This window comes from Salmo salar, chromosome ssa12 (assembly GCF_905237065.1).
Source record: "Salmo salar chromosome ssa12, Ssal_v3.1, whole genome shotgun sequence".
Classification (NCBI taxonomy): domain Eukaryota; kingdom Metazoa; phylum Chordata; class Actinopteri; order Salmoniformes; family Salmonidae; genus Salmo; species Salmo salar.
The window spans coordinates 60,282,152-60,309,699 of NC_059453.1; the positions used below are offsets into that span (position 1 = coordinate 60,282,152).

Sequence of the window (27,548 nt, forward strand, 5' to 3'; positions counted from 1 at the left end):
CGGGCGCTGATGTTGGGCGATTAGGCCTGGCTTGCAGTTGGCATTCCAATTCATCCCAAAAGTGTTCAATAGGGTCAGGGCTCTGTGCAGGCCAGTCAAGTTCTTCCACACCGATCTCGACAAACCATTTCTGTATGGACCTCACTTTGTGCACGGGGCATTTTTATGCTGAATCAGGAAAGGGCCTTCCCCAAAGTTGGAAGCACAGAATCGTCTAGAATGTCATTGTATGCTGTAGTGTTAAGATTTCCCTTCACTGGAACTAAGGGGCCTAGCCTGAACCAAGAAAAAACAGACCATTATTCCTTCTCCTCCAAACTTTACAATTGGCACTGTGCATTCGGGCAGGTAGCGTTCTCCTGGCGTCCACCAAATTCAGATTTGTCCGTCGGATGGTGAAACGTGATTCATCACTCCAGAGAACGCGTTTCCACTGCTCCAGAGTCCAATGGCGGCAAGTTTTACACCACTCCAGCCAACGCATGGCATTGCGCATGGTGATCTTAGGCTTGTATACGGCTGCTAGGCCATGTAAACCTATTTCATGAAGCTCCCAACAAACAGTTCTTGTGCTGACATTGCTTCCAGAGGCAGTTTGGAACACGATAGTGAGTGTTGCAACCGAGGACAGACGATTTTTACGCGCTTCAGCACTTGCCGGTCTTAGACGTTGTTGCTCCTAGACGTTTCCACTTCACAGTAACAGCACCTACAGTTGAACGGGGCAGCTCTAGCAGGGCTGAAATTTGACGAACTGAGTTGTTGGAAAGGTGGCATCCTATGACGTTGCCAAGTTGAAAGTCACTGAGCTCTTCAGTAAGGCCATTCTACTGCCAATGTTTGTCTTTAGAGATTGCATGGCTATGTGCTCTATTTTATACACCTATCAGCAACCTTTGTGGCTGAAATAGCTGAATCCGCAAATTTGAAGGGGTGTCCATACATATATATATATATATATATATATATATATATATATACATACATACATACATACATACATACATACATACATACATACATACATACATACATACATACATACATACATACATACATACATACATACATACATACATACATACATACATACATACATACATACACACACAGTGGGGGGAAAAAAGTATTTGATCCCCTGCTGATTTTGTATGTTTGCCCACTGACAAAGAAATTATCAGTCTATAATTGTAATGTTAGGTTTATTTGAACAGTGAGAGACAGAATAACAACAAAGATATCGAGAATGCATGTCAAAAATGTTATAAATTGATTTGCATTTTAATGACGGAAATAAGTATTTGACCCCCTCTCAATCAGAAAGAATTCTGGCTCCCAGGTGTCTTTTATACAGGTAACAAGCTGAGATTAGGAGCACACTCTTAAAGGGAGTGCTCCTAACCGCAGCTTGTTACCTGTGTAAAAGACACCTGTCCACAGAAGCAATCAATCAATCAGATTCCAAACTCTCCACCATGGCCAAGACCAAAGAGCTCTCCAAGGATGTCAGGGACAAGATTGTAGACCTACACAAGGCTGGAATGGGCTATAAGACCATCGCCAAGCAGCTTGGTGAGAAGGTGACAACAGTTGGTGCGATTATTCGCAAATGGAAGAAACACAAAAGAACTGTCAATATACCTCGGCCTGGGGCTCCATGCAAGATCTCACCTCATGGAGTTGCAATGATCATGAGAACGGTGAGGAATCAGCCCATAACTACACGGGAGGATCTTGTCAATGATCTCAAGGCAGCTGGGACCATAGTCACCAAGAAAACAATTGGTAACACACTACGCTGTGAAGGACTGAAATTCTGCAGCGCCCGCAAGGTCCCCCTGCTCAAGAATACATATACATGTCCGTCTGAAGTTTGCCAATGAACATCTGAATGATTCAGAGGACAACTGGTGAAAGTGTTGTGGTCAGAGGAAACCAAAATGGAGCTCTTTGGCATCAACTCAACTCGCTGTGTTTGGAGGAGGAGGAATGCTGCCTATGACCCCAAGAACACCATCTCCACCGTCAAACATGGAGGTGGAAACATTATGCTTTGGGGGTGTTTTTCTGCTAAGGGGACAGGACAACTTCACCGCATCATTTGACGGGGCCATGTACTGTCAAATCTTGGGTGAGAACCTCCTTCCCTCAGCCAGGGCATTGAAAATGGGTCGTGGATGGGTATTCCAGCATGACAATGACCCAAAACACACGGCCAAGGCAACAAAGGAGTGGCTCAAGAAGAAGCACATTAAGGTCCTCGAGTGGCCTAGCCAGTCTCCAGACCTTAATCCCATAGAAAATCTGTGGAGGGAGCTGAAGATTCGAGTTGCCAAACGTCAGCCTCGAAACCTTAATGACTTGGAAAAGATCTGCAAAGAGGAGTGGGACAAAATCCCTCCTGAGATGTGTGCAAACCTGGTGGCCAACTACAAGAAACGTCTGACCTCTGTGATTGCCAACAAGGGTTTTGCCACCAAATACTAAGTCATGTTTTGCAGAGGGGTCAAATATTTATTTCCCTCATTAAAATGCAAATCATTTTATAACATTTTTTTGTTGTTATTCTGTCTCTCACTGTTCATATAAACCTACCATTAAAATGATAGACTGATCATTTCTTTGTAAGTGGGCAAACGTACAAAATCAGCAGGGGATCAAATACTTTTTTCCCCCACTGTATGTATGTGTGTATGTATGTGTGTGTGTGTGTGTGTGTGTGTGTGTGCCATATATAAGCCATATCTCTTTCTTTGCAACTCTGCTCAGAAGGCCAGCATCCCGGAGTCGCCTCTTCCTGACGTTGACATCAGTCAGGAAGTTAAAGCTTGGTCGCAAATGGGTCTTCCAAATGGACAATGACCCCAAGCATACTTCCAAAGTTGTGGCAAAATGGCTTAAGGACAACAAAGTCAAGGTATTGGAGTGGCCATCACAAAGCCCTGACCTCAATCCCATAGAAAATTTGTGGGCAGAACTGAAAAAGCGTGTGCGAGCAAGGAGGCCTACATACCTGACTCAATTACACCAGCTCTGTCAGGAGGAATTGGCCAAAATTCACCCAACTTATTGTGGGAAGCTTGTGGAAGGCATTTGACCCAAGTTAAACAAGTTAATGGCAATACTACCAAATACTAATTGAGTATGTAAACTTCTGTCCCACTGGGAATGTGATGAAAGAAATAAAAGCTGAAATAAATCACTCTACTATTATTCTGACATTTCACATTCTTAAAATAAAGTGGTAATCCTAAATGACCTAAAACAGGGAATATTTTCTAGGATTAAATGTCAGGAATTGTGAAAAACTGAGTTAAATGTATTTGGCTAAGGTGTATGTAAACTTCCCGACTTCAACTGTACACAATCGATGTCTCAATTGTCTCAAGGTTTAAAATCTTCCTTTAACCTGTCTCCTCCCCTTCATCTCCACACTGGTTGAAGTGGATTGAACAAGTGACATCAATAAGGGATTATAGTTTTCACCTGCTCTTTCACATGGAAAGAGCAGGTGTTCATGTTTTGTACGCGCAGTGTACACATGCTAATTCTAAGGTGTCCAGGGACTCATACTATGGTAAAACAAACATAGCCAACAAGCACAGACATCACAAGCTAGGATTGGGGATAACTATGCCCTATGATGTCACTTTAGACGTGAAGATAGACATACAGTACGAGACATATGTGTGAGTCGGTGGCCTACAACAGACGCAAGCGCAATGTGTGAGAGAGAGAGAGTTACTGAGACAGAATCCACAGAGCGCAATCTGGAGAGGATATTTCAGCATTCCAGGGAGAGGAAAGCCAATAGGCCTGTTTGTGAGGATGCTGCACCTGCCATTTGTTGATGGATTTATCTGTAAATAACTCTGTGAAGCTGTTTGGTGCTCAGCGGGTGGCTCCTGTACCTCACCCTCTCTTTCTCTCTCTTGGCCCCTCTCTCTTTATTTCATTATCTCTTTCATTCTCTCTGTCTCTCATGCACACACATACAGAAACACCACCATCATTTCTACTCATTTACCAGAAACAGTCAAAATTAGCTCTTACAAGGGGGATGAGTGTGTGTGTGTTTTTCTCTCGTTCCCAGTGCCTTCATCCACTCTCCTCTGTCCACCCAGTCCCCAAGGCCAGGTGTGGACACCTGATGCACTTCCCCTGGCTTACCTGACAACATTTCTCATCTTGGGTTAGCGAAGAGTCCTGTGTCTGTCCTCCGCCCGTATCTCTGTTCTGGGCTGACAGGGTGTCGGTCTGCATGGGTGTGCATGTGTGTGTGGTTTTGTGTGTGGGTGTGTGGAAACCCTCGGGTGAGTGTATTTTTAGCCAGGCCATAGAAACCTCTGGAATCCGATCTCTCCTTTCTGACTGAGAGAGTCTACTGATAAATTAGTTGGCATATCATCTCTCAAGCAATCCCCACGCATTCAAATAAACCTACCATTAAAATTATAGACGGATCATTTCTTTGTCAGTGGGCAAATGTACAAAATCAGCAGGGGATCAAATACTTTTCCCCCTCACTGTAGCTACTAGAACTAACGTGTTAGTAAACCCTCTACAATCATGCGGTACAGTGTACAGTCAGCAAGCAGTTTAGCAGTTACACCAGTGGGCCCCAGTGGCAAAGCCAAAAGCTTGGAAGAGTTCCAGTGTTGGATAGCCATAGCCAGCTAGCGAACATAGCATCCCTCTCTGTTTGAGCCGGGTGTTTGAATAGGCTAAACCAGCTAGCTGCATTCGCTAGCTAAGTAGAAGTGGAAAAAAATCAACAAAATGTAGTTAGGTAGCTCTCTATTGCTTCTGCTTCAATTTTTAAGAAATTAATATTGTCTTTCTCTTTGAGTCAACTACTCACCACATTTTATGCACTAGCCAGCTGTAGCTTATGCTTTCAATACTAGATTCATTATCTGATCCTTTGGTTGGGTGGAGAACATGTCAGTTCATGCTGCAAGAGCTCTGATAGGGTGGAGGATGTCCTCCGGAAGTTGTCATAGTTACTGTGTAAGTCTATGGAAGTGGGTGAGAACCATGAGCCTCCTAGGTTTTGTATTGTAGTCAGTGTACCCAGAGGAAGACGGAAATTAGCTGTCCTCCGGCTACGCCATGGTGCTACCCAACATAGTGCTGTTGAGGCTACTGTAGACCTTGATTACAAAACAGTGTGTTTTAATCAATTATTTGGGGGCGTGAATATATTTAGTATAGTTTTATCTAAAAATTCACTGAGGAGCATGGTCCTCCTCTGAGGAGCCTCCACTGGCAGTAGACTAATGCGGCATTCACATGCTCTTCGGAGCTTCCTATTTCCTCATGTCGCAAATACAACTTTGTTTCATTCATGTGCTTTTTCGTTAGAACAATTCTTCAACCTTAATAAGCTAGCTAACGTTGCTTATAATAAAGTTATCCCACTGGGCACAAACCGGTTGAATCAACGTTGTTTCAACTAAATTTGTCAACGTATTGTGACACGTAATCTACATGGAAAATACATTGGATCAACGTAAACTGTTGTTTTGAGGGTGAAATTTCAACCACAGGATTATGTTACCATTGTAACCAATTTTCAACATAGACAAACCTTGTTTAAAATATGTTGAATTTGTACCTTTTGAAAAAACATCAGACCTTCAACAATATATTCCACTATCACATTTTTTTTTTACTATAGGCTGGGCAGTACCTCCTACTGGAGAGTTGACATTCAGCTATTTAATTGGTCTCCCATACAGGGTTTTAACCAAGCCCTGCTTAGCTTTTATATTTGTCACTTACTACTACCAATGTGCTATGGTGAGCATCACTACTGATAGACCTCTTAATACCGTAATTTCCGGACTATTAAGCGCACCTGAATATAAGCCACACCCACTGAATTTAAAAATATATATATTTTGAACATAAATAAGCCGCACATGTCTATAAGCCGCAGGGGCCTACCGGTACATTGAAACAAATGAACTTTACACAGGCTTTAACGAAACACGGCTTGTAACAAAAATAAATAGACTTTAACGAAACACGGCTTGTAACAAAAATAAATAGGCTTTAACGAAACACGACTTGTAACAAAAAATAAAAAATTAGCAGTAAGCTTTAGTTGTCTTTTTGCACTGAGTCAATTCCTCACGCTGCTGTTTCCAACGTCTTATCATCGACTCATTAAGACCAAGCTCCCGTGCAGCAGCTCTATTTCCTTTTCCAACAGCCAGATCAATCGCCTTCAACTTGAAAGCTGCATCATATGCATTTCTCCGTGTCTTTGCCATGATGAGGGTGACAAGTTTGAGAGCGCTCGATTTAATCTAAACAGTAAACGAAAAAGTTGTTAGACCTTAACTCGTTCGGCAATTTCATTGGTCTAATGAAAGCTTCATGCCGCCATAAAACTGAGCACGTCACAGAAAGCGGGAAAAATACATATTAGCCGCGTCATTGTTTAAGCCGCGAGGTTCAAAGCTGGGAAAAAAGTTGCGGCTTATAGTCCGGAATTTACTGTAACTAAATATATTCACTGCTGCTATCGAAGTCATTCCAAAGAGGAGGTTTAACAGAGCAAATGAAATGTAACCATACTCTCTATAAGTCATATAAGATCGATGATACTATTTAGGCCTAAATAGCATTTGAAAAGTCATCAACAGCTATTGTTTCAATTCAACCCAGGGTTCAACTAAAAATAAACAATACATAAGCCTAGGGTTTCAAGCTTTTGTTTATTTAAAATATAATCTTCAAGTTAATCATTAATACTTTGGATTCACGTCTCCATATATCAATTATTAATTTGTAGACAAACTGGATATTGAATTGTGTTTGGTTGTCAACGCAACCAAATAACAACATTTGAAGGAGATGTATCTTCTGCTTGGATAGTTCCATCTGTGCCACTGACTAAGTCTGGCTTTAATTCCTGTTTGTCTACAAATTAATAATTGATATGGTGAATCCAACATATAAAATATTAATTTGTAGACAAACTGGAATTTGTTGACAACCAAGCAATATTCAATATCACACTTGCAATACAGTAAATAGCCTATCGACAAGTTAACAAAAATGTTAGATTCACGTCTCCAACTAAATAAAAAAATAAAGTTAAAGAATAGGATTAAACCAGTGGCTCAGATGAAACTACCTGCATTATCAATTATCAATCAGTGTAGGCCGTCATTGTAACACGGGTCGTATAAAGGGGACCAAGGCGCAGCGTGTAGAGTGCTCATACTTTTCTTTAATGAAACACTTAACCAAAAAACAACAAAACGACAGCCAACAGTTCCAAAGTTGACAAAATGGAAAACGACTACCCACACCAACACATGAAAAACAGGCTGCCTAAGTATGGCTTCCAATGAGAGACAACGATATACAGCTGCCTCTGATTGGAAACCATACCTGGCCAAAACATAGAAAACGAAAACATAGAATGCCCACCCACCTATCACACACTGACCTAACTAAACAAGAAAAACACAGCTCTCCTAGGTCAGAGCGTGACAGTCATTGTGAAACCCTGTTGGAGAGCCTCCTCAATGTACTCCTCCAGAGCCTTGGTTTCAGCCACCGACAGGGGGTAGATGCAGAGCCGCAGAGTCTGCTAGCAGGTCGATAGCACAGTGCCAGGGGCGATGAGGAGGGAGACAGGTGGCGCAGGTCTTATAGAGAACCTCCCGGAGATCCTGGTAAACCTCCGGGTTGTCGGCCTGGAGGGCAACCACAGGACTCTCAACTGACGTTGAACCACAGGGTAAGGGAAAGCAGATCTTCCGACATCCGGGTCCCCAGGCAGTAACCTCCATCCTCGACCAGGAGTTGGTGGGGTTGGAGCAACGGGAGCCCGAGGATAACTTTGTGTACAGGTGTCTTGATGAGGAAGGGAAGGCTTTCTTGGTGCAGGGGTCCCACAGTGTTGGTGAGTGGTGCTGTGTGTGATTATCCCAGATCTCAGTGGTCGATTATCCAGTGCTTGAACCGGAGAGAGGAGAGCGGGTATTAGCTTATGTTAAGGGAGGAAGCAATAAAATTCCCAGCGGCACTGGAATCCACTTGAGCTGTAGAAAACACATGAGGGACAGCCAGCTAGTGAAATCGGTACTAAAAAGGGTTTGGCGGAAAGTGATGATGGAATACTCACACCTACCCCAGGAGACGGATGACCACGGGACCGTCCCTCAGCTCAAGTTGATCCCGGGTTGGGACGTAGCGGACAACGTTGAAGCTGGTGCCCCTCCTGACCACAGTAGGGACAGAGCACCGTCAGTAGGGACAGACGTCGCTCAGCCGCGCGGAGGTGTGTAGCCCCTTCCTTCATGGGTTCAGGCTCTGAATCAGAACGATCAGGAAAGGAGGGAGAGAGGAGATGGGGTACCGACGTTCCTGCAGAAGGTTATCCAGGCGGGTGGCCATCGCGATGAGTGCGTCCAAGGAGAGGGTGTCCTCTCGGCATGCAAACTCCGGACCTTTTTGCGCAATCCTCTACTGAATAAGGTGCGGAGTGCCTGCTCATTCCATCCACTGGATGCTGCCACTGTAATGAAGGCGAGGGCATACTCCGCAGCGGTCTGGCCTTCCTACCGTAGTTGGACTAGGCGCTCACCCCCTTCACTGCCCTCTGATGGATGATCTTAGACTCCTCTGAACAGAGCCATGAACTTCTCAAAGGAACCCAGGTCCTCCTCTCCTCTCTCCCAGATGGCCGTAGCCCACTCCAACGCCCACCCGGTCAGCAAGGAAATAACAGTAGCAACCTTGGACCTCTCGTGGCGGGGGCTCCCATCTGATGAGTGAAATAAAGGAAGCACTGGAGGAGGAAGCCACGGCATTTGGATGGAGTCCCATCATATTTGTCCGGGAGTGACAAACATGCGTCGCTGACCGGGGCTAACTGCTGAATAGTCTGAAGTGTTGGCTCACTGAGTTGACTCGTGGTAGTGAATCCTCCACTTGTTGGAGGTGATGCCTTTTGAGGAAGTTCTAGACGTTGAAGAACGCGGAACGAAGACTACAGGGAGTCAGGAAGCAGGTGCAGTCTGTGAATTTAATCTGAACAAACAGAGCGAATACAAGAGCAAGAGTAGCGTCTGAACATGAACACAGAAACAATACTGCCTGATGGGTGATACAACGGAGTGCTAGATAAAGGGGAAGTAATCAGGCTGAAGATGTAACATGAGTTTCCTAAGACAACAGCTGAAGATGTAACATGCCTTTCCCAAAACACCATGCAGAGAGAACGTCCGCATATCGATACGGATAGGATGGAAAGAAAAGCAGCACCGGTCTCGGATCAGCTTTATCCATTCATATCTTACCTTAACAGTATATTTATTCCACAATACTGACGACGGATCAGCTCCTATAGATATATTATCACCTATATGGCTGCAAAATTGAGACGGTTTATTCTAATGCTTAGTGCATTATTATAAGGTCGTCCTATCAGAGATTTGGCGCATTGTGCACATGTTGTTACACATCATGAGATATACTATATATACAAAAGTATGTGGACACCCGTTCAAATTAGTGTATTCGACTATTTCAGACACACCTGTTGCTGACAGGTGTATAAAATCGAGCACACAGCGATACAATCTCCATAGACAAACATTGGCAGTAGAATGGCCTTACTGAAGAGCTCCATGACTTTCAACGCAGCACCGTCATAGGATGCCACCTTTCCAACAAGTCAGTTCATCAAATTTCTGCCCTGCTAGAGCTGCCCCGGTCAACTGTAAGTGCTGTTATTGTGAAGTGGAAACCTCTAGGAGCAACAACGGCTCAGCCGTGGAGTGGTAGGCCACACAAGCTCACAGAATGGGACCGCCGTGTGCTGAAGCGCGTAGTGCGTAGAAATCGTCTATCCTCGGTTGCAACACTCACTACCGAGTTCCAAACTGCCTCTGGAGCAAAGTCAGCACAATAACTGTTAGTTGGGAGCTTCATGAAATGGGTTTCCATGAAATGGGTTTACATGGCCGAGAAGCCGCAGATAAGCCTAAGATCACCATGCGCAATGCCAAGTAGCTGGAGTGGTGTAAAGAACTTGAAGAACTTGACTGGCCTGCACAGAGCCCTGACCTCAACCCATCGAACACCTTTGTGATGAATTGGAACGTTGACTGCGAGCCAGGCCTAATCGCCCACATCAGTGCCCAACCTCACTAATGCTCTTGTGGCTGAACTGAAGCAAGTCCCTACAGCAATATTCCAACATCTAGAGGAAAGCCTTCCCAGAAGAGTGGAGGCTGTTGTAGCAGCAAAGGGAGGACCAACTCCATATTAATGCCCATGATTTTGGAATGAGATGTTCGACGAGCATGTGTGCTCATACTTTTGGTCATGTAGTATATATTGAGGCAAAAATTACAGTAGCCTACAATTAGCATAATGGAACTCAATGGAATGAACATGAAATAGATTTTAATGTGATTTAAATTTATGGGCCCACAGTATTCATCTTTTAAAATACAGTCATCTCGGGTTTTCATTTAAGCATCATTTAAAACTTTACTTGTTTGAAGGCTAACAATTGCAAAGACATTGGCAACTTCGTTCTGAAGTTATTTGCGGTCAAAAAGAGACAGATTAACATCTTGTTTGCATGTTTAGCGGAGATCTTCGGAGGCAGTCAGTAAATAACGAGTGTTTTCAAGTTCAACTTAAGTAACAATAGTTTTGGGAAACAACTGAGATTTAAATATGCTCCTACAAAGGTTCTTACGATGAACTTATCTTTAAGATGCTTTTGGTAAACCGGGCCCTGATCAAGGAACCAAGCAAGTTGGTGCTAAAATACAGCTTCATTGCCTACACAACACTGGCCCCACGGCTGCGTGAGGAATTATACGGCGCGTTCCAAATGTCATGGCACACAGGAATACGTAGAATGGTAGAGTGTACTACAAGGAGCCATGCCTTATGTTACGAAAAACAACATTGCAACACTGCTAAACTCCAAATCAATAATGTGTATAAACCCAGGATGACTGAAAGGGGTCACTGTATTGAAGCCACCATGCAGCCATTTTGGTACTCCTTCATTATAAAAAAGATTTTGGAAGCTATAAAAATGCATTTATTAATGTCTAGATTCATTTTTGACAAGTATATTCCATTACAGACAGCTCAATGCATACTTTTAAATTATATATGAACTGAACATTAAAAAATATATATATAGAAACCTGTTCCTTCAAGTATTTTTTTGTAGAGAGTACAAATTTTACTGTCCCCACTACAACAAATTAATACTCAAATATAAATGTTGTCCTTTTTAATGAAATACTGTAGAATTCCATTCATTCCTATGGAGGACTCCTGAGGAGTGCCAATATGCGGCTGTTGGCTTCAAAGCCTCTAATTGGCCAATATATAGTATCAGCAATCCAGGGTTTTTATATACAGTACATCAGTGTTATAACTACCCCTTTAAGTGGTGGTATAAGGCTAAACGCGTCTCCAAGTCCTGAGTCTTGCATGAGGTCAGAGGTCAGAGGTCCGTGGGTCAGCAGCAGCTCCAGATGGTACATTTCCACTTTGGGAAGAATATGGTGGGGGGCCGCACATTGTGATGACGAACATGGACCGAAATGTAACCCCAAATATTTGGAGTGTGGTCCATAACTTGCATGGGGGGGGTAGTGTTTTGTTACCTAAAAATGACACTTGCCCCCTGGTAGTCATGGCTAGGCCAGAACGTACGTCTCTGACCGAAACATCCACAATAAATGTGCAGAAGTAGTTTCTGCGGCTGTTGCAGTGTCGCTATGTCGTTTACCTTAAGGCAAAGTGCCCTGCTAAACCAGCAAAGTGTCTGGTTTTCCAGATGTTCACTCTTAACCCCAGCTAAACTAAACAACACCATATTGTTTTCTACAATTAACTCAACTTTGGGGCTGTAATTTCCTGGACCACAAAGAAGAGAAGAATGATTATGTGCGTGTTAACATTTCACTTCTAACGGCCAGAAAACTGGCCACCAGTTTATGTCATTAGGGTGAACATATTTTACCCATTAGTAGTATGATATGTGAGTAAAATGTTAGCAGTATGATACAATATGGGTTGTCTGAATGGAATGGATTAATTATTGTCAGGTCAAACCTTAGGGGTTGATTTTAAATCACCATCGTTCCAGGATGACCTTATTTTACAGCTTTAACCCATCTTCAACTCATTTTGAAATTGGTTTACAGAACAGATAGCATAGTAAATTAGATTTGATCTATAGTTTAGGTTTGCCTATTAAAAACAATGGACAAATCCAGTACATTGATCCCCATTCAAATGATGAGTAACATAAGTTTGGACTCCTTTACCTTTGTGTGGTTCCACTGGCTCGAACATGTTGTTCCACTGGCTCTGTTGGTTGTAGTTTGGTTCTTACATCACCAGAGGGGTCTGGATTTGATTTCCACATACAGTGCATTCGGAAAGTATTCAGACCCCGTGACTTTTTCCACATTTTGTTATGTTACAGCCTTATTCTAAAATGGATTCAATTGTTTTGTTTCCTCATCAATCTACACACAATACCCTATAATGAACATTTTGTGGGGTATTTTGTGTAGATTGATGAGGGAAAAAATTATTGAATCGATTTTAGAATAAGGCTTTAACGTAAGAAAATGTGGAAAAAGTCAAGGGGTCGGAGTACTTTCCGAATGCACTGTATACTGAATGAATTGTAAGTCACTCTGAATAACATTTACAGTATCTGTCCACAAAGGTCAACATTCCCTTTACCGCTAGATACCACCATATGCACTCCTGTAAATCTCACACAGGATAGGAGCGTCTGCCAAAATGACCAGATGCCAAGTATATACTACATAAGTGTATACGACTGTATATTGACATACGCTGTATTCCTAATGAAAGTAGAGATGGTGTACAGAATACTCCCTAGGTTATATGTCCACTGGTCTCTGAAGATGTCTAGCCTCTGTCAGCCCTGAATGGGGACTACACCCATATGTCCATCCACTGACTGTATCCATCAGATTGTGGGCAGCATGACTGGACTTTTTAATTGTAATACATGTCTCTGTGTGAGCTTTTATATGGCCTCCCCTTCTTTTCTCCTCATGCCCCCATTTTCCACTCTGGCTGCCAACATTAAAATCCAGATGACTGGAGTGTGGTCTGAGATCGGATGTCCAGGGGAGTATTGGCTGAACACGGTTTCCAATTTCCCTGGACTGTGATTGGCAAAGGATAGACTGCCGATCCTGGGTGCTGTGCCAATGTTAACACATTTTGCGCACCTCTCCCCTTGACAGCCCAATTTCAAAAAGCACCACAGTGGTAATAGCAAGTCTTGATAACAGCAACATATTGCTTGCTTTGATTTGTATTTATTATGGATCTCCATTAGATGCTACAAAGCAGCTACTCTTCCTGGGGTCCAGCAAAATTAAGGCAGTTCATACAATTTTAAAAACATAACAATATATTCACAGATTTCACAACACTACTCCACCACTACCACATATCTACAGTACAACATCCATGTGTGTGTGTGTGTGTGTGTGTGTGTGTGTGTGTGTGTGTGTGTGTGTGTGTGTGTGTGTGTGTGTGTGTGTGTGTGTGTGTGTCTGTGTCTGTGCCTATGTTTGTGTTGCTTCACAGTCCCCTCTGTTCCATACGGTGTATTTTTATCTGTTTTTTAAATCAAATTTTACTGCTTGCATCAGTTACTTGATGTGGAATAGAGTTCCATGTAGTCATAGCTCTATGTAGTACTGTGCGCCTCCCATAGTCTGGACTTGGGGACTGTGAAGAGACATCTTGTGGCATGGCTTGTGAGGTATGCATGGGTGTCCGAGCTGTGCGTCAGCAGTTCAAGCAGACAGCTCGGTGCTCACATGATCACATCTTGCCCTACTGTATGTCTGATTTTGATTTATCTGCTTTGTAGCCTCTTTTATCCAGCCAGGGGGTTGATACACAGTGGTAGTGGATGGAGTGAGTCATCTCCATTGTCCATATATTGAAATATATGTACAAAAATATATGGACATATAACAAAATTGGCTGTTTTCATACATATATTTCGACATATATGTTTATATATTTAAAAATATGCTGTGGGAATACATTTTGACAGCATGCTGTGGGAATACATTTTGACAGCATGCTGTGATAGCTAGTAAAATATATTCCAAAATATATTTCATAAATATATGTTGCCATGTATTTTAATGAATGGAAAATGTATGTTTTTACCTTACATACTATGCTACATTAAAATCCAATGCATAAAACTACACATTTCAGCACTAAATCACAATAGCATGCTCTGGTATAATTTAAAAAGTTAAGAATGAATGATTCGTGACTGACAACTAAAAGAGTGCTTTCAATAATCTTTATTTCTTGCTCAAATAACCATTGGTGAATTGTGGCATGGGAGTCACTGGAAAGTCACATCTGAAACACAAATATAATGTACAAATTATCTCTGTGCACTTAACATCTGTATGTGAAAATAATGTATTGTATTACAACTGATTCCTTCACCTCTTGTCCATTTTCAGACACACAAGTTGACAGTGACCCTTTGGATAAAGCAGAGACCGAGTCAGTGAAAATATTCCACAGAAGATGAAGAATAAATTAGGGGTTAATGTTCATGAACATCAAAGCAAAATGATACAAAAGACTACTTAAATTGTCTGGGGTCTGTCCATTGGCAGCTGAGGATCCAGACCAGAAGGATCCACTGCAGGAGAGAAAAATAGCTAGCCAGTTCTGAGACACCCAACCCTCACTAAAACTAGCTAAATTAGCTAGCTAGCAAGCAACGCATTGCTTGGTTAGCCTAGATCATTAAACAATAGCTTTGGCAATTAAATTATATCTAATACAAACATGATATTAACTCTACTCAACTTTCATTTTCAAAACAATTCTTACCTTGGTCAGTCACACTGCACTTCTGTGGCAAGCTAAAGAAGGAGCTAGCTAGCTCGACAAAATAAATCACTTCTTCCTCTGTCACCCACCAGGTTAAAAGCATTTGAATTCAATGTTAAGAATGTATAATCAAATAAAATGGCGTTATCCAAGAGATATTTTTGGGGATGACAGCTGCTCGTCTCCTTATGAAGAAAATTCTAAATTGCAATGGCTGCTCTGTCAGTTGAAGGCAGGGCTCGGGAACATTTCAAATGTTGACTGACAGCCCGGAAAAATATATACAAATATATATTTACAGATATGTTATAGATTCAAGTGTCTTTTCGAAATAAACACCTCATTTATTTGTACTGTTTCATAAGTGGCAGGTAGGCCATACCTCAATATCTGTAGAATGCATTTTTAACTACAACTCAATGATCCATCTTTTGCATGTAAAACACCATTTTCAGAACCTAATATTAAGGTACCAGAGGTCAATAGAGACTCAACATTATCATCAGGGAAGGTTGTGAGGTGTGTGTGTATTTTACACATATATTTAACAAATATATGTACATATCTTTTTTTTCATATATATTTGATATAGAGATTTTCCCAATCTATTTAAATATATTATTTTCCCATATGGGATACTACAGAATAGCTCTGCCATGCTATGTACAGTAATACATTGTGTGGTTTAAACAGCCCAATAACAAAGAAACTCAAAGGGGAACAACCAAAATTCATATTGTAAGGTGTTAGTATCAGCTACTTTGAGTATATCATATAATATGCCAAGACAACACTATGGAAAAGATAGAGACACCCACACAGTTATGACGTCATGTGCCCCTGTGTGGCACAGAGCATGAAAGTTCCCTTTCTATCAATCTTATCTAGAAACTAAGCAAGTGGTTTTACTGAAAGGAAGGAACCGCTCCCGGTTATGATGTCATGAAAATCAAACCAATGGTGTACAACTTCGGCTGCAGAACAGCCTCTAGACTAGAGGAAAGAGTTTTATCCACAGGAGGCTGCTGAGGAGAGGACGGCTCATAATAATGGTTGAAATGTGTTTGATGTGTTCGTTACCATTCCATTTATTGCTGAGCTCGTCCTCACAAATGAAGGTACCACCGGGCTGCCTGTGGTTTTAACATTATCTTAAGCAGGGAAACCACGTATAACTCATAATCTGGTGTTCATTTTTACTACGCACATCATCATAAAAGTATGTCTGTGAAATAATATCATGACATTTTAGAAAAATGGCAACAAATGTTGTATTTTGAAATTGTATTTTAATATTAAATGTAATATTAAACTTTTTCTTCCTCTGAATATATATATGTTTATGTACCACATTACGAAAACTCACAAATATAAAGTATTTATGTTATAAGTATACACACGTGTCACAAACAAACATAGAAAAAGAAGCAGGAAACATTTGTATAAATCTGTATACTGTCTTAGAACGCTGAAGTGCTCTTAGCTGCTCGTGGTTTTGTCACATTTCACCATGTAATGACTTAAGAAATCACTTGAAGTTCATTTTAAGAACAAAATAAAAACAACATATAATAAAACTGCACACAGTCCTCCTGAAGGAGCGTGTGTAAGGCAACACTTGCAGTAGCAGAGATTTATATATACACACAGTTAAGGATAGAAAGCTATAGGGTCACATGTTTGAGTGGATCCATGTTACAGCTATACTGTGAAACTATACTATGCTATAATCGTTCACATTCATAAAAATAAATGTATTTATGTTTTTTATCCCTGGACTATTCTTAGGCTATTCCAAATCATGGGATTTCTAACCTGTTTTCAAGTATCTCTTGGTATGCACATTTTCATTTCAGCCAATCGTACTTCACCAAGTCTGTTTGAATGTTTTAGATTTACAGACTTTATAGCAGTGGGATGGTTGGAATGAAAACCTAAATACACAGGAGTTCTTCAGTATTTATGATAGTATTTTATGATTAATGATTTGAAACTTTTTTTAAAGGCACTTTTCAAACATTGTAATTCTGCTGGCATGTTTTTATTTTTAAGGACTCATGGCTATAATATTAGAGTTAAGGAAAATAATTGTTTTGTTTCAGTAATATGATTCTCCTGCCATTAAAACCCACATGAAATGTTTCAGTGTGGTGTGAGTAAAAATGATGGCACCTTTTTAGATACATTAAGGCTTTAGGGTTGATGAGCTGTAAATGTCACAACAATAGCCAGCTATCACCGCAGGCAGACAGATGGAAAGCTTCCCTTTGGTCCAATACCTTGTAAAGGTGTGGTATCAGGACTACAAATGGCTATTATAACAGTTTCAGTGAAAATATTCACTTTTGAAATGTAGGACCTAACAGTTGTCGTTAAGAAAGGCTTGTGAACTGGAGGCCGCAGTGTTTGACTCTGTTTGTCTCTCGATGCATCAACTTTGAACAGCTACTAAATTAAATGTATTGGGATGTGAAGACTCCATAGGATTTTTGAGAACTTGGGTTTAAGTGGGTGTTCAGGTGTGAACATATGCAGTTTATTTCCCTCAGAGCTGTACATACACACCAACTGTCTCCCAATATTTTGCAACCTACAAAGAAACAAACGTAAACATTTTGCATAGCGATAAAGCCACTCCACAAACTCACACTTACAAAAGAGACCAAAAACTTGAAACGTCCACTCGTGTCTTCTTCTCTCTTGTTGGATGATGTCCATGAGAATTCCACAGATTGGAAAATAGACATCCAATTCTGCCACCCACAGGTCTTTGTTTTTAAAACTAAACGTGAGAAAAATACAGGCAGAATCAGACACGTGTCATTAAGTCAGTGCACTAGAAAGGGGCAAGGCCACGCCACTTCAGCGGAGGGGGGGGTGCCTCCTATCCATATTCAACACTCAGAAGTCCCAAATGTAATGGACTCGGACTACGGCCCCCTATTCACCTCCTCAGTTTATCGTATTTTTGTCCCCTCACATCATCACTTAATCACTCCTCTTCATCTTTGTATCTGTCCTTTCAGAAAGGTAAGGTATCCATGAAGATTTTGTCTACAATGGGCGGTGGGGGAACCAGGTCCTCCAGCTTCAGGTAGAAGATGCGCTGCAGGCCCTGGGTGCAGAGGGTGCGCAGCTCAGGGAGCTTCCCCAGTAGTCGGGACAGGAAGTTGGGCTGGGGCCTCCCCGCATCGGAGCCACTGCTGGACACATGGTCCCTCAGACAGGTGATGAGGCAGTTCTGGAACTCCTCCACCCGTTTGGGCTCTTTAAGGCCATGGCGATCTGAGGAGAAACCACAAGGAGTAACATCTTGATGAGAAATGTGAATGGGCATTTTACTGTACCATTTACAACTGCTGTGTCCTGTGCACGTGAGCAATAAACTCTGATTCATTTGATTTTGATTTGGCTATAGCCTATATCACATGCATATGTTATGCTTGTTTCAGTGTTAGAACTACAGTGCCTTCAGAAAATATTAACACCCCTTGACTTAGTCCACATTTTGTTGTGTTACAGCCTGTATTCAAAATGTATTAAATCGATTTTATTTCTCACCCATCTACACACAATACCCCATAATGACAAAGAGAAAACATCTTCATTGAAAAATAAATACAGAAATATCTCATTTACATATATATTCACACCCCTGAGTCAATACTTTGTAGAAGCACCTTTGGCAGCGATTACAGCTGTGAGTCTTTCTGGGTAAGTCTCTAAGAGCCTTCCACACCTGGAGTGCGCAACATTTGCTCATGTTCTTTTCAAAATTCTTCAAGGTTGGTTGCTGATCATTGCTAGACAACCATTTTTAAGTCTTGCCATAGATTTTCAAGTAGATTTAAGACAAAACTATAACTCGGCCGCTCAGGAACATTCACTGTCTTTTTGGTAAGCAACTCCAGTGTGGATTTGGCCTTGTGTTTTAGGTTATTGTCCTGCTGAAAGGTGAATTAATCTCCCAGTGTCTGGTGGAAAGCAGACTGAACCAGAATTTTTGTCTGTGCTTAGCTCTATTCCATTTATTTTTTATCCTGAAATACTCCAGAGTCCTTAACGATTATAAGCATACACATAACATGACAGCCACCCCTATGCTTGAAAATATGGAGAGTGGTACTCAGCAATGTGTTGTTTTGGAATTGCCCCAAATATAACACTTTGTATTCAGGACAAAAAGTGAATTGCTTTGCTACATTTTTTTTGCAGTATTACTTTAGTGCCTTGTTGCAATCAGGATGCATGTTTTGTAATATTATTTTATTTATGTACAGGCTTCCTTCTTTTCACTGTCAGTTAGGTTAGTATTGTGGAGTTACTACAATGTTGTTGATCCATTCTCAGTTTTCTCCTATCACAGCCATTAAACTGTAACGGTTTTAAAGTCACAATTGGCCTCATGGTGAAATACCTGAGTGGTGGGCCTCCCAAGTGTCGCAGCGGTCTAAGGCACTGCATCGCAGTGCTAGAGGCATCACTACAGACCCGGGTTCGATCCTGGGCTGTATCACAACCGGCCATGATCGGGAATCCCATAGGGCGGCACACAATTGGCCAAGCGTCGTCCAGGTTAGGGGAGGGTTTGGCTGGGGGGCTTTAATTGGCTCATTGCGCTCTAGCGACATCTTGTGGAGGGCCGGGCGCCTGCAGGCTGAACTCCGGTTGTCAGTTGAACGGTGTTTCCTCCAACACATTGTTGCGATTGGCTTCCGGGTTAAGCGGGCGGCTCTTAAGAACAACGTTTTGGCGGGTAATGTTTCGGAGGACGCATGACTCGATCTTCGCCTCCCGAGACTGTTGGGGAGTTGCAGAGAAATAGGGGGTAAAATACCCAAAAAAAACCTGAGCAGTTTCGTTCCTCTTCGGCAATTGAGTTAGGAAGGACGCCTGTATGTTTGTAGTGACTGGGTGTATTGACACACCATCCAAAGTGTAATTAATAACTTCACCCTGCTCAACCAATGTCTGTATTATAATGTTTTGGACTCATTTACCCATTTTACCCAATAGGTGCCCTTCTTTGGAGGCATTGGAAAACCTCCCTTTGCGGTTGAATCTGTGTTTGAAATTCACTGCTCGACTGAGGGACCTTACAGATAATTGTATGTGTGGAGTAGAGAGATGAGGTAGTAAAAAATCATGTTAAACACTATTATTACACACAGAGTGAATCCATGCAGCTTATTATGTGACTTGTTACGCAAATGTTTACTCCTGAACTTATTTAGGTTTGCCATAACAAAGGGGTTGAATACTTATTGACTTAAAACTTCTTACGGATCAAATCCTGTTAACAGGATAGATTTGACAACATCCAGTGAAATTGCAGAGCGCCAAATTCAAACTACAGTTATATAAATATTCAACATTCACGAAAATACAAGTGTAATACATCAAAATAAAGCTTAACTTCTTGTTAATCCAGCCACTGTGTCAGATTTCAAAAAGGCTTCACGGCGAAAGCACACCATGCGATTATCTGAGGACAGCGCCCCGCATACAAAAACATGAAAACCATTTTTCAACCAGGCAGGTGCGACACGAAAGTAAGAAATAGCGATATTATAAATGCCTTACCTTTGAAGATCTTCATCTTTTTGCAATCCCAAATGTCTCAGTGACACAATGAATGGTCGTTTTGTTCGATAAATTCCTTCTTTATATCCCCAAAATGTCCATTTATTTGGCGCGTTTGATTCAGAAATACACCGGTTCCAACTCGCCCAACATGACTACAAAGTATCTAATAAGTTACCTGTAAACTTGGTCCAAACATTTCAAACAACTTTTCTAATCCAACCTCAGGTACCCTAAAATGTAAATAATCGGTCAAATTTAAGACGGAATAAACTGTTTCCAATACCGAAGAAAAACAACGAGGAGTGCGTTCCTGTTCACGCGCACCAAAAGACTAGAGTCCACCTGAGTGACACATAGAAAGAATAGGACTACTTCTTCATTTTTCAAAAGAAAAACATCGAACAAATTCTAAAGACTGTTGACATCTAGTGGAAGCCATAGGAACTGCAATCTGGGCCCTAATAAATCAGGTTTCCCATAGAAAACATTGGAAAACACAATGACCTCAAAAACATTTTTCCCCGGATGGATTGTGCTCGGGGTTTCGCCTGCCAAATCAGTTCCTTTATAGTCACAGACATTATGTTAACAGTTTTAGAAACTTTGGAGTGTTTTCTATACAATACTACCATGCATATGCATATCCTAGCTTCTGGGCCTGAGTAACAGGCAGTTTACTTTGGGCACGCTTTTCATCCGAACGTGAAAATACTGGCCCCTAGCCCAAAGAGGTTTTAAGACATTTCAGCCTTTAATTTTTCATTAATTTGTAAAAACTTCTAAAAACATAACCCATAAGGTCAAAGTGGAATTATGTGTGTGTAGGCCAGTGACACACAATCTAAATGTAATCTATTTTATGTCAAGGGGTGTGAATACTTTCTGAAGGCACTGTACACTTAGAGTTATTCCTTTCAGCTCCTAGTGGAGCAAATAAGTGGCTCACTAAAACTGTATAGTGAAATTGTGTGTGTGTGTGTGTGTGTGTGTGTGTGTGTGTGTGTGTGTGTGTGTGAGAGAATGTGTCTCACCTGTGATGATGACGAGTGCTGCAAGGCAGGCGAATGAGGACACGTCCAGGTTCATGCGGTGGAGGCTCTGGGAGAAGTCCAGGATGGAGTCGATCCAGTCGCCAAAGCCTCGCACACACTGCATACGGTGAAGTACCACGCCGTTGCAGAAGATCAGCTTGTCTTTCTCAGGACTCGACCTAGACACAGAACAGTCTTAACATATATTCTAGAAACAATGGGCACACATTTGTGTTTTCTACGGAGTAAATGTGTGCATCCCAAATGGCACTATTCCCTATTTACTGCAATACTTTTGACCAGGGCCCATAGGGAATAAGGTGCCATTTGGGATGCAGACAATGGTTACAGTGGTATTTATACCTGTATGCTAGCCGGAGGATAAAGAGTTCCACGAAAGCAGATTCCAGGAGCAGCTCCTGGTCTTCCGGGCAGAAGGCGGTGAATTCTGGGATGGTCTCGGCCCATTTCCGAATCACATCCATGGTGCCTGTCAGCAGGTCGTAGAACTGCTGGATGTCATTGGCATCCTCTTTCTCTGATAGGCTGGCCACTGTCTCCTGGTACTAAGGAGTGGATAGAGGAAAGAAAGGGATGACTCACTGCCTCTGATGTCCTTCTCTTCACAACATGTAGTGTGAAATGGGATCGAGATCACTGCCATCAAAGAAGCTTAATTACATAACTATATTATAGCGAGAAGCTTAACTTTAACAACAGCAACTGGCTAAATTCTGAGAGAGATTGAGACAACCAATAATATGATGTTCCACGAGTCACATGTCTGGAGGTCTTACCTTGGAGTAGTCCAGCTTTCCGATGGCGGGGTTGGAGTCTATGTGAGCCCTGACAAGAGAGGCGATGATGTTGACGGGTGGGGTGGTGGACACTGACTCTAGCACTGTCTTGGATTTAGAGGGCAGACGACCCCTGCGACCTTTCAGGCTGTCTGTGCGGACGACTGTAAGTGAGAAAAATAAATTACTCTCACTGACTGTACCTGTCTGAGATTCTCATGTGACTGTCACTGCAAGCCTCCGTTTCACTGAATAACGGCTATATCCATTTCAGTTGATATTTTTATACGATTGGGCACAGTATACTTGCCTAGTTAAATAAAGGTTAAATAAAATAGTTTTGCAGTTTCGCATGGCTTTCATTCTTAGCTGGGGTTTCACATGATTGTCATTGCAAACTTGGTTTTCACGTCACATATACTAGACACTGAAGGCTTTAAGGGAGTGTGACATGGCATTACCTTCCTTCACCATTCCCACCCCCAGGCACTTCTGGAAACGGCAGAATTGGCAGCGGTTCCTTCGCCGCTTGTCTACTGGACAGTCTTTGTTGGCTAGGCACACATATTTAGCATTCTTCTGTACAGTTCGCTGCAAGAACAAAAAACAAAGAACAGTGTGATTATTTTCCTGCGCATTTGTCAAAGTTCCCCTTTCTCTTTTATAATCAGTTTCTTACTAGTGAGCACTTCAACTGAAACTGGAGCCAAGTTAATGTATGAATATTAAAGATGTTATTATGTGTAAATGAATCATAAAAATCATGAAATAATAATAATATAACTACTGTGAAGCGTCCTACCTTAAAGAAGCCCTTGCAGCCCTCACAGGTGCGGACCCCGTAGTGCTGACAGGAGGCGTTGTCCCCACACACCGCACAGCGACCCTCGTTGGCCCCGGGGCTGCCGGTCTTAGGGGACAACATGGGCCTCTCCATGAGCCCGGGGCTGTCCATGGATCCCTGGTCTAGGGACAAGGGGGCATAATGGAGCTGGGAGGCATGCCTCTGGGAGGGCTGGAAGAAAGGGTCCTCCTCACTCTGCTGGGGGCCCTGGTGCTGCCCCAGGGGGGAGTGCTGCTCTGTGGTGGGGATGAAGGTGAAGAAGGAGGGTTGCTGAGCCAGGCTTGACTTATCGGCCACCCAGCACCCAGGGTCTGGGGAATAGGGGCTGAAGGGTGAGTCCCAGACTGGGCCAGGCTGGCTCTGGAAGCCCGGGGTGGGTGGGGAGGGGGCGGCTGATGCGGGGCTGCCATAGTAATCGGAGCCGCAGGAGGACAGCGTCTCGTCGAGGTAGCTGAGGGCGAAGGAGCCCGGGTAGCAGCTGTATACCTGGATGTCGTCCAGTTTAAAGGCTGAGTGCTGAGCCTGAGGGCTGGAGGCGCTGCCGGCTGAGTGGCTGGAGGGGGCGGTGGAGGCGGAGGTGGTGATCTGGCAGGAGTAGGTGTCAAACTCGCCCACATAGCCGCTGCCCACCAGGGTGTTGATGCTGGGGAGGGAGGAGGCGGTGAGCTGGTCCCGCTCAGCACCAATGTCCATGGTCAGCTTAGCACTGAGTTCGGGGTTCAGGAACTCAGAGCTGTAGTAGTTGTTGTCGTAGGGCACAGTTCCATACTGAGTTTGAACACAGGGCATTGCTAGAAAAAAAATTGAAAACAGTATTTAATAAAAATATTCCATAGACATTCACTTAGGAAAATAATTGAAATGGTGCCAGTAATGTTGAGTAATGTAGGCCAACCTGCCATATGCTCCAAGCTCACCATCACCCCAGTCAAACCAGGTGCAATAACCATAAACAAGTCAACAACACTGAAGAAACTTAACCGGTCTTAGGAATCCCTTTTTAACACCTCTCCAACAGTGCATCCCGACATCATCCCATACAGAAACACTTCCATCCCCCCTCCTCACACTGACACAGCTTTAGGCTTGTTGGTACCCCTTTGGTGATTCTGAGAAAGCCTGGTAAACCAGTTGTCCGGATGATGGGGAGATAGTCTTGCTGAAGGATATTGCGTTACTGGCTTTTAATGCTACGATTATGAACAGGGCAACCCTCCTCCCCAAGGACTGACAGTACTAAGGAGTCCAGGGGATTGGGTTTCAGGGTGGGCTAAATGCCAGCTGAAGAGGGGAAGGTGACAGGGCCGGCAGAGCAGGGGGCTTTGGGGCGGGGGGGTTGGGTGCTAGGGTGTATTTAGCAGCTGGACATGTGTGTGTGTTTCATGTCTACCTCAGAACTGAGGTGTTATCTCACGGAACTGTTGCTATAATCATCTGATCCAATTAATCTCTTAACTATTGTCTTAATTCAATGTCAGTTAAACCACAATGAAGGCTTTTGGTCAATCAGTCAAAGCTTTGACTATCTCAAGACATCCTTGCATGACTAGACACAATGTAAAATAAACAATTATCCTAAACACTTTCATTTATGTGCAATCCCTGAAATGGAAGACACTGCTTTTTCCTTGTTATATCATTGTCAGCAACATGTCTGGGTGTAGGCTATTCTGCCCCTAAGCAGTGACTGTTTTTATCTCTTAGCGTGTGCTTTGGTGAGAACTATACACCTGTTGCACACAAACTAAAGTAAGAAACATCGTTGACCTATGAAAAGGGTGCCAACATCAAAAGGTCACAAGTTAACTTCTGAACTCTGTGTGGAACATGCATGCAAAGGATATGTGTGCATCATCTGATAAACTGAGGACAAGAGGGATACAACAATGAGACATCCGATACTGCCACCGCCTCTTGAACACAGTAAAACGACTCGCCATATCGCTGCCTGTCTGCCTTTCATAATAGTAGCCTAAATTGGTAGCAATGTGATGCATAAGCCTATTTATTTAAAATAATAAAATAATACAGATGGATTAAGTTTCAAATAACTGACCATGAAGAGCAAATCATACAAAACCAGAAATATCCAACCACTCACATGCTCAACTATTTCCTTTCGATATTTCAAGCCTCGAAATGATGTAATCATAAAGGCTACACAGCGAACAATACTTGGGCTATTTCAAGGCCATCAATACACCCCTATTGGCCCCATATAAAAGGACCTATAAAATAGCCCTATAACAGGGAGTGTGCGGCTGGTCACAACACTGACCAACACATACGCAAGTCACAAGTGTGACAGCGCTCAATGTTGAATGCAGTCAAGTCTACAACGATATCCACGACATCTAGCATTTGGTCTGTTATTTACTTATTATTTGATTGACAGTTTCAGCAGCTGTAGCCTACTCGAATGGGAACGTAGCATCTATACATTGAATTGGCTGTATGCCATTAGAAAATAGAACATTTTAATTATTAAGAAAACAAAAATACAGCAATTGCAAGTAGGATAAAATGCAACAAATCATTACATTAAGCAAGCGTTTTAGTGGGGTAAAGTTTTCAAATAATAAAAAGGCATCACTGCCAATCGGATCTATAAAAAACAGTGAAGCACACTAAGCATGCATGCAAAATATAACAAATAACTTTTACTAACCTGCTGTATAAATCCTCAATTCCTTAGCCAACGTCTCATGTATTCCGAGTGATGGATAAACATAAAGTGTGTTACAACCTCTGTTTACAATTCTGAAAGGGAATGAAATTTTCAGACTTGAGGTACAGCGCAATATATACAGTCACTTGTATTTTGCCGTTACGTCAGGTAGTCCCGGCTCTGGGCGTGTCTTTTCCCATAAAAGGTAAACGGGGCGGTGACTTTTCCGGGTCAGGAGCCAATGGCATCGTTCTCACACAGACGTCCTCATCACTCTGACGCACGCTCGGGATTCCATTGACGCAAGCGCCTGCGGAGTTGTCTGATCTAAATTTAGACCTTTTTACATACGTGGTGCTATTACCGCCTGGTATAGGCTAAAAATAAACGTCTGATGATGACATTGTATTGCTAAAAAGGAATTTAAAATTGATAACTGACAAATGAGTGCCAGAAATAATAATAATTATAGGTTTGTCATCTCAAGGAAGTCCTTGTAAAGCCTAAATGCTGGGTCGTTTTGTTTAAGTCTATTTAAACTATAGGCTATTCAAATTGTACACGATGTAGCCAATAGATGTCTAGTCTAACAAATCATTTGCAAACAGGAACATACATATAAGGAGTTTATAAACACAATTGCTCAGTTAGGCCTAACCCAATGGCTATAAGGTCTAGCAGTAGGCCTATCTTCTAAGTACAATGTAAGAACAATGAGTCATTACAATACTTCTTAAACTGTATTTACATGAATAATTACACAGTAATAATGGCACTGTAATGTAAAGGGTAAACCTAATTAATGACACAAGACATTAATGACCTTACATATTGTAATTTTTAAAGCCTTTTTATGAATGATTTGGCCTATATAATTACCATAGCCTATAGCCTAACATTCTACAAAGCCTGTGTCCCAAATCTCAACCCTTTTCCCCAACATGCACTTGTGCACTCCCCTGCATAGATTTAAAAGCATAGGATTGGTGTAACAGTTCACACCAATGGGGAGTGCACAAGTGCATACTTCAGGGAAAAGGGTGCAGAGTAGGTGCAGCTTGAGAAACAGTAGTATGCGTGGGTGTGTTGGTGTGTGGAGGGTGTGTGTGCCAAGAAAAGCTGAGCCCTGCTTGAAGCGCAACAAGTGGGAAAAATCTGCACGTGGCTACGTCAAGGTATTATGCCAACAAGATCAGACAGGTCTATCCCTATAGCCCTAAAAAAAGTATGATGACAGTTAAAGGTGTTGGCATCTTCTCTAAAGGTAAATTCGCAGAATTCAGGAACTGAATACCCAGCTCAATTCCTGGAGGGCCGAGCACCTGCGGGTTTTTGCTCCTCCTTTGTACTTGATTGATCAATTAAGGGAAACCCTACTCTAGGGGAAGTTTCCACAGAAAAATATATTTACTGGAAGTTTCATTCTGGCAGCAGAGTACCACTTGGGAGGGGTAGGTACAGATCTAGGACCTGCTTCCCCTCCCCCAATTCTAACCCTAACCATTAGTGGGGGAAAAGCAGAAGTGTTCCCAGATCTTTCTCATGTGGGTCATATTGCTAAGTATTCTATCTTAGTACACAGTAAAAAGTGGGATGATGCTGTTGTTCATCTGAAGTGCTTTTACTGATTGGAATGATTTGAAAATTACGTGTTGGTTCGTTCAACTTATTCTATTCAATTTGTCTGAAAT

At 42.2% G+C, this 27,548-nt stretch overlaps 1 protein-coding gene and 1 long non-coding RNA gene across 3 annotated transcripts in view; one reads left to right on the top strand and one right to left on the bottom strand.

The window, feature by feature from the left end:
- The window catches only part of LOC123725529 (uncharacterized), a 29,301-nt gene extending 10,969 nt beyond the window's left edge, over positions 1-18,332 (top strand). Inside the window, exon 2 of the long non-coding RNA XR_006758047.1 lies at positions 17,958-18,332. This is a non-coding gene — a long non-coding RNA (uncharacterized lncRNA). The remainder of the gene's footprint in view (positions 1-17,957) is intronic.
- LOC106565406 (nuclear receptor subfamily 4 group A member 1) lies at positions 14,370-26,030 on the bottom strand. 2 transcript variants are annotated; one of them, XR_006758045.1, is made up of 8 exons: positions 25,858-26,030; positions 23,148-23,980; positions 22,807-22,936; positions 22,346-22,509; positions 21,912-22,114; positions 21,549-21,727; positions 14,536-18,216; positions 14,370-14,445 (listed from the first exon to the last, which is right to left on the bottom strand). XR_006758045.1 is itself a non-coding variant. In XM_014132502.2 (7 exons), exons 2-7 carry the CDS (start codon positions 23,976-23,978, stop codon positions 17,954-17,956), a joined length of 1,770 nt encoding a protein of 589 aa, XP_013987977.1. In that variant the 5' UTR covers positions 23,979-23,980; positions 25,858-26,030; the 3' UTR covers positions 14,370-17,953. The 2 variants fall into 2 exon arrangements, 1 of the variants encoding a protein (XP_013987977.1); XM_014132502.2 differs by having other exon boundaries at positions 14,370-18,216.
- Between the last annotated feature and the right edge of the window lie 1,518 nt (positions 26,031-27,548).

What these genes read in the sequence shown, in the direction of transcription:
- LOC106565406 (XM_014132502.2), bottom strand. Translation starts at nt 23,978, where the DNA reads ATGCCCTGTGTTCAAACTCAGTATGGAACTGTGCCCTACGACAACAAC. An exon ending in GGTGGGAATGGTGAAGGAAG is followed by an intron (nt 22,510 to 22,806) that starts GTAATGCCATGT and finishes TCTCACTTACAG; the next exon opens with TCGTCCGCACAGACAGCCTG. An exon ending in ATCCTCCGGCTAGCATACAG is followed by an intron (nt 21,728 to 21,911) that starts GTATAAATACCA and finishes TTCTGTGTCTAG; the next exon opens with GTCGAGTCCTGAGAAAGACA.